Genomic DNA, 12863 nt, shown 5'->3' on the forward strand with positions numbered 1-12863 from the left:
ATGCTGAACATCCCCAACTCTCTCAGCCTTCCTTCATAATCACCTCAGCCCAGTACCTTTTTTTTATGTAAGTAAAGAAAAAGAACAAAACAAACAGAAAAAAAAAACAATAACCATCCTTCAGGTGAGACATGTACATAACCTCGGTTACTCCTGGATTGGCTGTGAGGGATACCTCACAAACATTATTAAACCTGTTATGCTTTTCACCCTCAACTTCCAGTTCCCTTAGAGGCCGTACATTCCTGCTCCTCTGAATGGGACTGGATGCCTGTATGAATCACAGAGCTGGGGTTGCTCAGCTCTCCCCGAGCTCATGCCTTTTGTTTCCCAGCACAATGGGACCAGTTGCTTTCTCAGGTGTTTAAAAGGCTTGGGAGCTTGGTTACAGAGTAGCATGCTTTGCAGCATGCAATCCAAGAGCATGGAGTCAATGGTTCTCTCAAATTCTGGCCACTTTCCTCCAGAATTAAACAATTCCTCCTTCATCTCTGTTGTATGTGTTTTGGCTTGAAAACACTGACAGTGGGTATATAGAGATGGGGGACAGGAGATGGACACAAAACCAGCAAACAGTTCAAGAGCTAAAGAGAGCACAATTCAAAGGTGGATCTGAGACCAAACCTCACACAGAGAGAAGTATTAAGAAAGGAGACAATAATACACTGGGTTTTCTTTCTGCAGAACTTTCTGCAGAATCTTCACTTTCTGCATCTTCTCAAACTTTCTGTAGAACTTTCAAGAAAATCTGCCAGTAGTTAACTTATACTCTGGGAAGATTGACACCTCAAACAGGCAGCTGGAAAAGGAGGCACCTTTCAGCCAGACAAAATGCCCAACCACTGCAATGGAACTGGCATCAGGGTCATACCTAATCTGAGTCCTGCTGTAGGATTGAAGTGCCCTCTATAGGAACTTCTCGGAGAGGAAAAGTCATGTTGAAATATGCAAGCTACCATATTTTTCCCTACATGGCCTGATCAGACATTAAATCATGATACAACTAAGAAAATCTACAATTAATTTATAACTGGAAATGGTCTCATGACTTTTGAAGGAAATGGCTTGGTGATATTAAGAATCTATGCAACATTTTCTGTAAGGGGATGGTTTCTCTCTTCCCCACTCTTCCATGACCTCTTGGTTCTGTTGTGTTCCACAGCTCACTGTTGCACTATTTATGAAATCAGAAGTTGTCCCTAGGAGGTATCTTTCATGCCTACACTGAAAATGCAGAGTGATAGAAAATCCAGTCCAGTAAGAACCCTGTATCCGAAACACAATGTCCCAGATTTTCTAGTGTGAGCAAGTGCTTTCTGTAGACCCAAAACAACATACCACTGTCACTGCAGCTAAATGCCATTTAATTGGCAGCAAGAAAAGCCTATAATACATTTCTTCATGGAAAAATGTTTGAGATCCTCCAGTCTGCCAAGATGCTAATTAAAAACAGACGGCACATTATAAAATCCTTTCCTTGACCTGTGCTATCTTACATTGCCCTTCTGTACTTTTTTCATGGCATTGAGTCCCCGTAAAATTATTCTAATCTTTATAAGCTTGTATTTAATTTTCCTTGTCATTTTGCAGAAAGAAAAATGTAACTGAAATGCTTTTTTATTTAAATGTACATCAGAAAATTATTTGTTACATGGCAGAGATAACGGGCTTTTGAGGAGAGATTAAAAACAGGAGGTTTCTAAGTCCTGAATAATTCACAATGGAAGAAATCTTAGCCCTACTGAAGTCGCTCAAATAGTTCAACTAAAAGCCTCACTGGAGTGCCACTGACATAATGAATTGCACAATGAGAAGGATGTGCCTCATCAAACACATATTGCTGTTTTATGGTTGCTAATCAAAATGTTTCGAAAAGCTGGGATTTGGACCAGTGCTGAAACATCTTAAGGGTTTGTTGCTGATAGCTCCACAAGTGTATCTTACTGAAGTGTTTATTAACACTGAAATAAATTTGAAAAAATACCTTTCCCTACAAAACACTCCCTTTTACCTCAACTGTTAGATGGCCCACTCTACCCCACCCTATGGTGGGCACACTGTGGCTGTGCAGAGCCCAGCGCAGGTTCTCCATCAAAAACGACAGAGCACCCAGCTGAATGCCCTGCTCCATTTCCATCCAAGTCGCAACCCCCTGCTGAGGAGACTTCGGAGTGCTGAAGAAGCCTGCCACATCTGTGTTTGTGTGCCAATGTGCTCTTTCCTCAGTACAGCTTTAAGGAAGGATTTGCTCTTTTGGCTGCCTGGCTCTCCCTCTGCAGTGGGAAAGCAAAACCAACAAAACACTGCGTCTAAGAAATGGATGTAATTTTTAATGTAATTTTCAGCTCTACAGAGGCATACATGTTTTAGTTATGACTGCTCAGAAGCTTTTTTCCCTACCTTGTGCATAATATTTAAGACATTCAGATTTTGAACTTGCAATGCTTCCTATATATCACTTTCCTAAGACAAGCATCCAAATGCCATACAGCTTAATTTCTTTTAGACAGTGATCACTGCTAGGCAGCTGCAAGTTTCCACTGTTGTTGCCATTGTGATTTAGGCAAAGAGACATTAAAACTGGAGGGCCTAATTCCCAGTCTTAATATAATACATCAGGAAGAAGTAATAAGCTCCTTTATGAAGCAATATAGCTCCCCAGTTAAATAAGTGACACACACTCCTGATTAAACAAAGGCACATGGGGCTTTTTCCTAAGCATTGTTTTGAAGTAAATGGATGAATATGGGAGAAAGAGAAAAGGACAAGAAAACAGGAGTGGGAATTCAGAAAGAAGCCAGCAGGAACATCACAGAAGGAGAGATTTTGGACCCTAGGCATTGCAAAGAGGATCCTGAGAAAAGTCTCTGGAGAACTTCCTGGAGCAAGTATTGGCTGAAAAGAGCTTGGAGCTGCACAGTCTCCTGCTGTTTAATTTGTTCTTCACTCAGGGAAATGAATGCTGTGCATTCTCTGCAAATAAAAACTGAATTCAAGATACCTGATTCCATTAACAATTTATCTTCTTAAACATCTTTTAAAAAAAGAACCTTAAAGATTGACTTTTTAAGTAACTGTTCAGGTCAGAAGTAGTAATAATGCTCTGCTGCATGCTTCTAACACTTCCACCTCCGCTCAGGGCGAGGCAGATCTCCCTTCATAGATACATTATATATATTAAGATCTTTCTCTAGAGAGCGAGCAAGCTCTTCTATATATAGCTTCTATTCACAGGCAAGCACCACAACCACTTATTCATTCTTTTCATGCTTTACCTGCTGTTTTCAAGGCTGCCCTGCTGCTAAAAATAGCTTCACGTATTAGAGGAGGGTTGCTATAGATTCAGAATGGGTGATGTCGGGAAGCAGCTCAATCCTTCTGCTGAGGACAGGGAGGACCCACGTGGCTGTGGCTCGGGGGGGCTGTGTTACTGTCTGTGACCTGGGCTCTGCTGCCCTTTCATAAAGACTCAGGCTCCAAGGTGGGGATATTTACATTGTTCTAAGACTGCACAGAACTGCAAATCTGAAACAGAAATCACAGATGTGGACTCGAGTGTTAAGGCTTTGTTTTTCCAACTGTACTGCTAGATCACTGTACTACTGTACTTTCAGATATTAATAGCACAATAGCTTCTTTTTAGATTGGGATAACAATTTCATATGTTGTTTTAAGGGCATATTTTTTTCTGCAGGCATTGATGTCTCCAACTCAGAAAACATCAAAATGCTTCTCCAGTTGTTCTTAACAGAGAGCTGAAAGGATGACAATTCGTCAGCTATTTGATTACCTTCAAGACAGCAATAAAACCACATCAAAAAATTGCACTACATACTGTTGTTTTGAACTTCTGGCAGTGTGTCCTCTGGCAATGCTGACAAAGCTAATGTTAATTTTGGAAGTTACCTCCCTGTCTAAAATTTAATGGATAATGCAAATGAAAAACTGCTTACACATAACTATCCAGATCATACACTGCATAAAACAGTGAAGTGTGTTATAGATAAGTGTCATTTGATTGTTCAGGTTATGAAACCTAAGTTTTCAAAATTCAGCTAACAAAAAGTTTTGGAGTTATACAAAGAATATTATTTTGTCAAACCTTTAGAAATCATTTTTGTACATTGGCGGACTATCTCTGGTTGCATCCCTTCAGGATGATGAAAATCAAATTAATGAAGTAAAAGAGTGTCTGAATGAGAGTTAGTGTTCTTTCATTGTGTGGTAAATCTTTCCAAGTGATAACAACTTGATCTTGAACTTCAAGGCAAGATAGATGCGTTACAGGGCAAGAATGGAAGGCAAAATATTGGTCATGAAAGTAACTACTACATAGAAATATGGCAAAACAGAAAAACTGGAAGGACTTCTATTCCATGGTACCCATTAGCTCCCAAACACATATAAACCAGATTCATTTCTGTATACAGAAAACCGTAATCTTACTTGGTTTCTTTAACTTTCTTCACAATTAGGTGATTTTTAAAAATTACAGTGAAAAGTTGAAGCTTGACATAAAACTGTTTGCAAGAGAAAGGTTATGTATGATTCAGGAGTCCCATATTAGGAATTGAATTTAATGTTTAATCTCCAGATACAGATTTTCCTAGTTCTTAAAACTTGTGGCTGGATTACAACCATATCAAAGCTAAATGACATAGTCAAAATAATGTTTTCCTTTTGTGAAGCGACTCAGATTATTGAAACCTTCTGAATACTGACTCTGTTAAGGCTGAGGTTCAAATAAAAGCTATTGTACAAGGAAAGAGTGGCAAGGGTTGACTAAAACAAGATTTTTAAATATATTAAAATGGATCCTAATAAACTTTAAATAATATATTCCATCTTTTAAGAACTATATATTTGAGGACTGTATAATATAGACTTGTGAGAAAATTTCATTATATGCTAACAAAAATGGTGTCTCACTCAAATCTCACTTGAATTCCTGACCTTCATCTTTCATGTGGTTATATTTTATTTCCATTCAAGAAAGGCAGTCATTTAGATATGTAACTCTTAACATTTTAATATATTGCTTGCAAATTGAATGTGGTTTCAGCAAATAGCAGGATCTCCCCCAAGATGCAAGCTTGAATATTTCTTTTTACTTACTACACTTTCCTCAGCAATTTTTTAATGTAATCTTTATAGTTGTGGATATTGCATGGGTCATGTTTGCTGGTTGTAAGTAACATAATTTGATATTTGTAACTAGGTTAGACTAACTGTTCCCATTTAGGATAGCTACCCTTCCCTTTCCACTTAGATGCATGAAATGAATAGTATCCTGGAAATACTTTCAATAGAAAGGCATAGTATTTCAGTACTTCATGTCTGAACGATCTTTGTGATTAAATAACACAAAATTGTATTTAATTTGAAATATAATCCCTATTATTTCCAAAACTGGCAATCAGTAATATATTTCTACTAATGAAAGGACATTTCTAGTATAATTGCTAGTGGCATTATTAAATGAGGCCTCACATTAGTACTGTATAAGCATGTTCATTAAAAAAAAGTGAAAAAGGAATTTTCACTGATTCATTCTAGTTCACTGCACAGAGTGCAGTCTTTATATCCCTGTATCCTTCATTTTCCACCAAATGGTCAGCTGTTGATTACCTCAACCCAGATACTATCAGCCTCTACATCCAGTTACTATACTGCTTTACTTTACTATGGAAGTAATCCCACTGAAACCATACGGTGGAATGAGGTTTGCTTCTGTCCCCATTATGCCTTACTATGCTCTTATACCTGCTCTTATAAAATAAATAAATAAAAATCTATCATCAGTGTGATTCCAACTACTCGCAATACCACTGCATGTTGCAAATCATCTATGCTGTCAAATATTTTATTTTCTTAGCTTTAGGACACTGAAAACCCTGTGATGAACATGCCTGAGCAGTTACAGAATATTTTACAGAACCGGCCTTCCTGATTCCTGGATTAACATCTCAACTTTTGGTTAAACTAAGGTGCAACACATCTCTAAAAGTACTAGTGTTTTCTGGAACACATATGCAGGAATGAGGCCTTATTCCTCTATTAAATTATAATGTAGACTGAAGGCCCTGAGGCACCCTTCTTTTCCAGGTTTTCTGTAATACTAGGCACACTAGTAGTGCTTAACTGCTTCTAAGACTGAGAGGATAGAAGCTTGTCAGCACCTTTTTATATACGAGTGTTTAGATTCTATACATTCAACTGTAAATGATTTGTACCTTTCCTCAATTATCATGGTAAGTAAATTATTAATGAATATATATACACAGCAGACATGCACAAAATTGAACGTTATCAAGAAGCAAGGGAATACATGTTTTTCACTATAATTTACAATTGCCATGGGCTGTGATTTTGCTCACATTCTTTTTATTTTCACTGAAAAAATCTAGTAGGAAATAACAAAATGTATTGCCTTTTTTTTTTTTTTTTTGGGGGGGGGGGGGGAGAATTTCCACTATACAATATTTTCCTTATCTCTTGCTTCTTATTTTCCTTCATTTCCCCCTCACATAATAACTGATATCAAACTGGAAGAACAGATTTTCCTTTCTCTTTGATTTATGTATATGAACACCATCAGTCACTTTCCACCATAACAGATCTAGACATAAAAGTAAGATTAAGCATTCTTTGCTGTCTTAAGAAAATGTTCATACTTTGGGGATTTTAAGCATAATACACTTCTAAAATCTCCTTGAGTGAAAACTGGAACACTCTGGAGGAGTTACTTTCTGTATTCCACTTATTTCAATGCAGGGTGATAAAACTAAGGAAAAATATTTTGTGCATATTTATAATTACTTTTTAATTAAATTCCTAACAGACTGAGGTGACTGTACTTGTTTATGCATGCTTACAAGCACGTGGAGTCTTAAGCAAACTCTGCATAGCTGCCGGACTGTAACCTCTGGAGGCCAAAATCACCTGCCACACAGCAAACGGGGAGTAGCAGTGCCAATTAAAGGACAGCAGACAGGAGTCTACACAATGTATCTCTGGGGGATTTGTTAGGTAAAATCATTTACTTGTTGAAAAAAAAAAATCTGTAGAGATAACACAGTAGGTTGTTTCTTATAATTATTTTTTGATGAAAGTCTGCTTACTATGATTTTCATAACTGAATAATTTAGTTTTTACAGGGCCATAGTGGTATTATTTACAATACACACATTAACAAGAGATTGTGGTCTAGTTAAATGATATTTTTTGGTTCTGGAAAGTTCACAGAAATTCTAGGATCTAGGTTATTGCTAGAAATTTTCCCTTAAATGCAACAGAATGAATGGTCGAGACAATCTGGTTTTCAAGATATCACAAGATTCTTACATAATTCTGTATTCATAGTTGAGAAAACTCAGATATTAGAAATTAAAAGTCATAGTACTTCATATAGCTGTGATCCATGAGCATGTTAAAAGTGTAAGTGATGCTACTATCAAAGGGGGTGAGCATGACTTAAGCTAGCACAGTCTGTGATGATGAAGATTATAAGGTTGCTACTCAACCAACAGTAACAACAAATACATTTTGTGAATTGTGCTTGAAATGGAGAGGCCTCGTGCATCCAAGTGGAGTTGATGGCATAGATCAGGTGAAGCTGTATTTTGTAACAATGTGGCCTAAACTGGGATTCTATTTATCAAATTGATGGGCTAAGAATCAGGGTGAAATTTCTTCATATTTTGCTTCTTGAAGATTTTCAGATGAAAGTTCAAACAACATTTTAAATAAAAGCCTTTGAGCTTAATTCAGAATTTGACATGCCTACTGTCCTCTTCTTGAGCTTTACATTAGTGTTTCCAAAACTAATTCCCAAACTTTGGTCTCAGAGTGAATGCTCTGGAAATGGCCAACAGAACCAACACCTCAGCTGCAAGTCTGACAGTGCAGCAGGCAGCAAGGGGTTGTGAAAGGCTGCAGTGATCTGCTCACCTTCAAAGTACAGGAGCCTAGAATAAAGGTCTGGGGGTCAAATTCTCCTTGCCACCTTCAGGTTGAACAGAATCAGGGCCAAATTTTCAAAAGAACCAAGGTTTCCAAATTGTTTATCAGACTGGAAGCCTTAATATTATAGAAATCCTGTCTTGGTCTGTTTGATCCTGGTCTCCAACGGTATTAAGCAGGAATACTTAAGTGAAAAATTGCCATCAATAACTGGAATTTAGAAAAACTGATTTTCTCTTAACAGGATTAGATACATTATATCTAATCCATATTATTATATTATCTATATTATATCTAATATATATCTCTAGTTTATCCCTATTAACAAATTAAACACAATACAAACGACTGTGGTCACTTATACAAAGATATGGGGTATTGGAACATGGGAGGAAACTTACGTACAATGATGTTATTTTTTCAAAGGCACTTTTCTAACAATGATTACACACTGAAATGGTAATTACAGCTCCAAAAAAAGCACAAAACAGCACAGCTGCTCTCAAAATAAAACACAAAGCACAGGTTTGCCCATGATATTTTTTGTAACAGACTATACCAGAAAAAAAAATTCAAATCCAGAAGTGCTTTTATTGAATAAATTATCAGCCAAACAAATGAAACTTCACATGCCTTTTAGTACAGCAACATTGACATCTAGTGGCTGGTTAAACTCCAAGTCATGCATCTTTACATGGCAAAAGATTGTGGAACATAACATTTACTGAATTTGACAAAATAAATGTGCATTTCAACAGTCTGCTTCCTTTACATAATCTTTAGATCATCACAGAATGACAGGACTCTTTGATGACTAGTCTGTAATGACCAAACCCTGTCATGGGAACTGGTGAGCATAAACCACCATGCCTCAGCACAGCCACAGTGATTTAGGAAGTCTTGGGCTTGTGAGTCAGCTGTGACTTAACTACACTTTGCTGGGGCTTGTTGGAAGGCACGGTGCATCCCAAAAGTTGTACAGAGGTACACGTTAAAGAAAGCAGACTGCACTTACTGAATGTAATTTTACTCGCACACATGAACTTGTATTTTTAGCTCTGCTTGCTTTTCTACAAATTACTAGGGGACTTCAAATAGAAAGAGATGAAAATCAGGAACATGACAGATGCCATGAGACTGTTCGTACTACGAAGATATGAAAATAAAAGATTTGGCAACTTCACAGATGTAGAATGGAGGAAGGTGCTGATATCAACTAATGTTAGAAAATCTCGTTTCCTCATTTTTCAACAAAATAAGTGGTATAATGGAGAAAGAGGAGAGATTAGACATAATAAATCTGAACATTACTAATACTTCTGATATGTCTGAATTCATTTCTCATGTGAAACTCAAATGTATGTACTCTGCAAACAGGTCTTATAATGGCAGTGACTGCCTTGATCTAACTCTCTATACCTGTGGTAGCTGTCCCTTGTGGCATACTGGCAAAGCTGCCTTAGTGTGCCTTAAAAACAGAAAGAGGAATCCGAGTCTGAAAAATAGCAATAAAGTATAAAAGAGTTCTCAAAAATTTAACCTATATGGAAAGGTACTTTAATTTCTTTAGCTTCAGAAAGAGAAGACTGTGGCATATGTCTTCCAGTATATAAAGATGTATGAGAAAAACGTAGATCAATTCTTGCCTCTTGCCTTCTGTATCAGCTGGTTTAGGGCATTAAAATTGTCTCACATAGCAACTAGGGAGATTTGTCTTATATATTAGGAAAAAAAACACAACACTATATACCTTAAATGTTAGTAGATTCAGCTATTTAGACTGTGGAAACTCCTATACCAAAAAAAACTTTTAGGAACAGCTCAACAAATAGTCTTGTGAATTCTGCATCTCCATGATTTAGTACCTTCTTTTAGTACATACATGTTGATAAGAGTATTCCCCCCAAAAGTATGGCAGCATTCAATAAATAAGTGAACAGGTTGCTTAAGTTAACATAATGCTTCCCCCACAGCAAGTTCAGAGGTCTGCCCTGACACAGAAAGGCACATGCCAGATGTTAAAATTTACCTTTCATTCTTCAGCACAAATGATATGAGTTGATACCTATTCATAAATCATGTTGTGTTTGCAACAGCTTTACCACCAATTTAATGAATTTGAATGACCGAGAAGTGGCAAATTCAATTAAATGAAACTGGCCTCTTTTTTTTTTTTTCTCCATACTGAGTCTATCTCTGTGGTCCACATAATATGATGTGATTACATAGACAACTGGAAGGAGTGAAAGTAGAGAAGCTAAAGCTAAACTCTTGGAAGTATTTCAGAATCATGGACATTACCTTCTGTTATTAAGAATATCCCAGCTTCACAGTAATTTCCATTTCTTCTTCCCAGAACTTTCTACGGAACTGTTACACTGACTTGTCAGAAAATTGAGTGATAAATGTAAATAATTTGAAAACTTGGAGAGAAAACATTTACTTCCTGGAGGTTTTACAACCATGTCTGACTTAGGCTTTCTGGATACAGTGGGTCTCATCTTAACCCAATTCTGGATTTAGGTCAGGAGTAAAAGGACAACTACAGTGATATTGTATTCCTCGTGAGCCATGAAGTTCAGGGCTACTGTAATTTAAGAGAACAGTTTCACATTACTGCTGATTTAATGGAGATCTGCTGCTGAAAGGGCTGTCCTTATAGCTCACCTCCCCCTTCACTCCTGTCCCATCCCTCCATTCCTAACCTGTTTTTGCACCAGCACTGATACTCAACAGATGCTGCAGCAGGAGTGTCAAAGGAGCTAGACTGGCAGCAAATTAAATACTGCAGTTCAGCAGAAGCGGTCAGACAAGCGCTACTGCCAATTTGAGAAAAGGAATGCCCTTTTCAGCAGCAGCTAACTCACAGATTGATTTACCTGTAATTGCAAACTGTGCTGCAAAGAGCTGGTTATAGAATTATTGAAATCCACTTTAAAGCTGTAATGCCTCCCACCCCCCAAGAAATGATGCCCATCTTTTTGCCCTTTTCCCCTGTATCTTTCAGTCCTCTGGGAATCTGACGAGAGAATTGTCATTCTTAGTGTCAAAGCATATTGATGCAAGGTTAAAGCAATGAAAATACTCCCAGAAGATCGAGCTATAATCTATCTACAACAAGCTATGGACAGGGCTAATTTCAACTTCCCATCTATTTAGCAGGCTGTTTCTGATCCACTTACCCAGCTGTAGGTTGTAAAGTAGCTTACTGTAGCCTGCATATAAAAAGCAGTCAGCGTTGGGATGTTTTAAAGCCAGACAGACATCAGAATAGTATAGTGCAGTAAAATGAAATTATCTAGCAGCTATTCTCAGCAAAACTGCATATACAATAACTTCAGCATCCACAACAGTTGCTATAGTTGGACTCTCTGCAGAATCTTCCTGTTCCAGAAAGTTTATATTTTCTATATGCAGGCCTTTGTGGCCACAGTACAATGATGAGATATTCAAGAATTGTAGATCTTCTCTCTACCTTTCCCACTGTTCTTCAAAGTGCATAATCAATGATATGTTGGCCCAGTTTCCAGAATCATGTCAAGATTCATTCATACTAAAGCAGTCTGCCATTTCCGTAGGAGGGGAAAAACAAAAAGAATACGCCTGCTATTACAGCTTCGTGTGTATACATTATTTATTTTGAGATATTTAAATTATTAACTAGGATAATTCCATTTTTGCAACAGTCTCTGCCCTTTAGAGGAAATGGGACACTTTCAGTGGGGCTTCAGCAGCATGCCATATACATTCAGTGAGTGCCACATACACTTGGCTCTCAGATCCTTTCCATGGAACACCACCTTTAAATCCCTTCCAGAGCTGTAACAACATAATTAGTGACAAAAATACCTGAACAAGAGAAAAAACACTTCTCTTTTGAAACTGAAATTCAGTAGCCAAAGTAAGGAGGTACATTGAAAGCTGTGCTGTGCAACAGCCTCGCTATATAATAGCAACTCCCTATAATGTTTTTCGTTAGTAACAATGAAAGTAGTATTTCAATTTCAAAAATTTTCCATTGTGAAGTAGATCTGTGATTTAAGACTCCAGGAATCAATAGCATGGCTGGGAACTCTGATATATTCCAGAATAAAGTATCTGTGATGGATTGTGGCATCTCTGACCTCAGCAGCCAACGCACCGGTTCAAGTATGGTGCGTCCTAATGTTTGATGGGAAACAGTATCAGCTGCCTGACAGCTACTTGCTGGAACTGACCGCTTAATGGTGGACACCGGCATTTCCCAGCCAGCTCACGACAACACTTCGGGGGTGCAAAGCTCTTTTCCCTCAGGCCAAACTCCACCACCCCTGGGCGAGCAGCGCCGGTGCCAGCCGCGCCGCACCGCACTGCACCGCACCGCAGCGCAGCGGGAGAAGCCAGGGGAGCACACGCAGGAGCAGCGCTGCCGGGCGACAGATGGGCTGGGGCCGGGGCCAGCCGGGCATTCCTCCCACAGGGCCCTCGCCGCCGCCGCCGCCACCCCAGCCCCGGGGCCTCTTTCCCCCGGGGAAAGGCAGCGGGGGGACCCGGCGCCCCCGAGCCCACTCCCGGCCCCGCTGCGCCCCGAGCCCCCCCCCCAGCCCCTCCAGCCGGGCGGCACCCGCCGGGGCTGCTCCTACCTTCCCCGAGGCGGCGGCGGGCGCAGCCGGGGCCGTGCACCGGGATCCCGGACGGGGAGGCTCCCCTCGCCCCTCAGCATGATGAGCGCCTCTCCCCTCCCCTCCCCTGCCGGCGCGCCTCGCCCTCGCCCTCCCCCGGCCGCCGGCGCCCCGCCGCGCTCCGCCGGCCCCCCGAGCCCCTCGGCGCCCCTCCGCCGAACGCAGGCAGCTCCCAGCGCGGCCCCGCTCCGCCTCTGGCCCCGGTTTCCGGGAGGGGCCCGCGGCCCGGCCCTCGCCCGC

The 12863-nt window shown here is 39.7% G+C and overlaps 1 protein-coding gene across 2 annotated transcripts in view; it reads right to left on the reverse strand.

Moving 5' to 3' along the window:
• LGI1 (leucine rich glioma inactivated 1) overlaps positions 1 to 12668 on the reverse strand; it is a 34177-nt gene extending 21509 nt beyond the window's left edge. The window contains exon 1 of one of the 2 annotated variants that reach the window (XM_032191162.1): positions 12585 to 12668. In XM_032191162.1, coding sequence (XP_032047053.1) covers positions 12585 to 12664 — 80 coding nt within the window. In that variant the 5' untranslated portion in view covers positions 12665 to 12668. The remainder of the gene's footprint in view (positions 1 to 12584) is intronic. The other variant, XM_032191161.1, reaches the window with a different exon arrangement.
• Positions 12669 to 12863: the final 195 nt, after the last annotated feature.

Source organism: Aythya fuligula, chromosome 7, assembly GCF_009819795.1.
Source record: "Aythya fuligula isolate bAytFul2 chromosome 7, bAytFul2.pri, whole genome shotgun sequence".
In the NCBI taxonomy this organism is placed as follows: Eukaryota; Metazoa; Chordata; class Aves; order Anseriformes; family Anatidae; genus Aythya; species Aythya fuligula.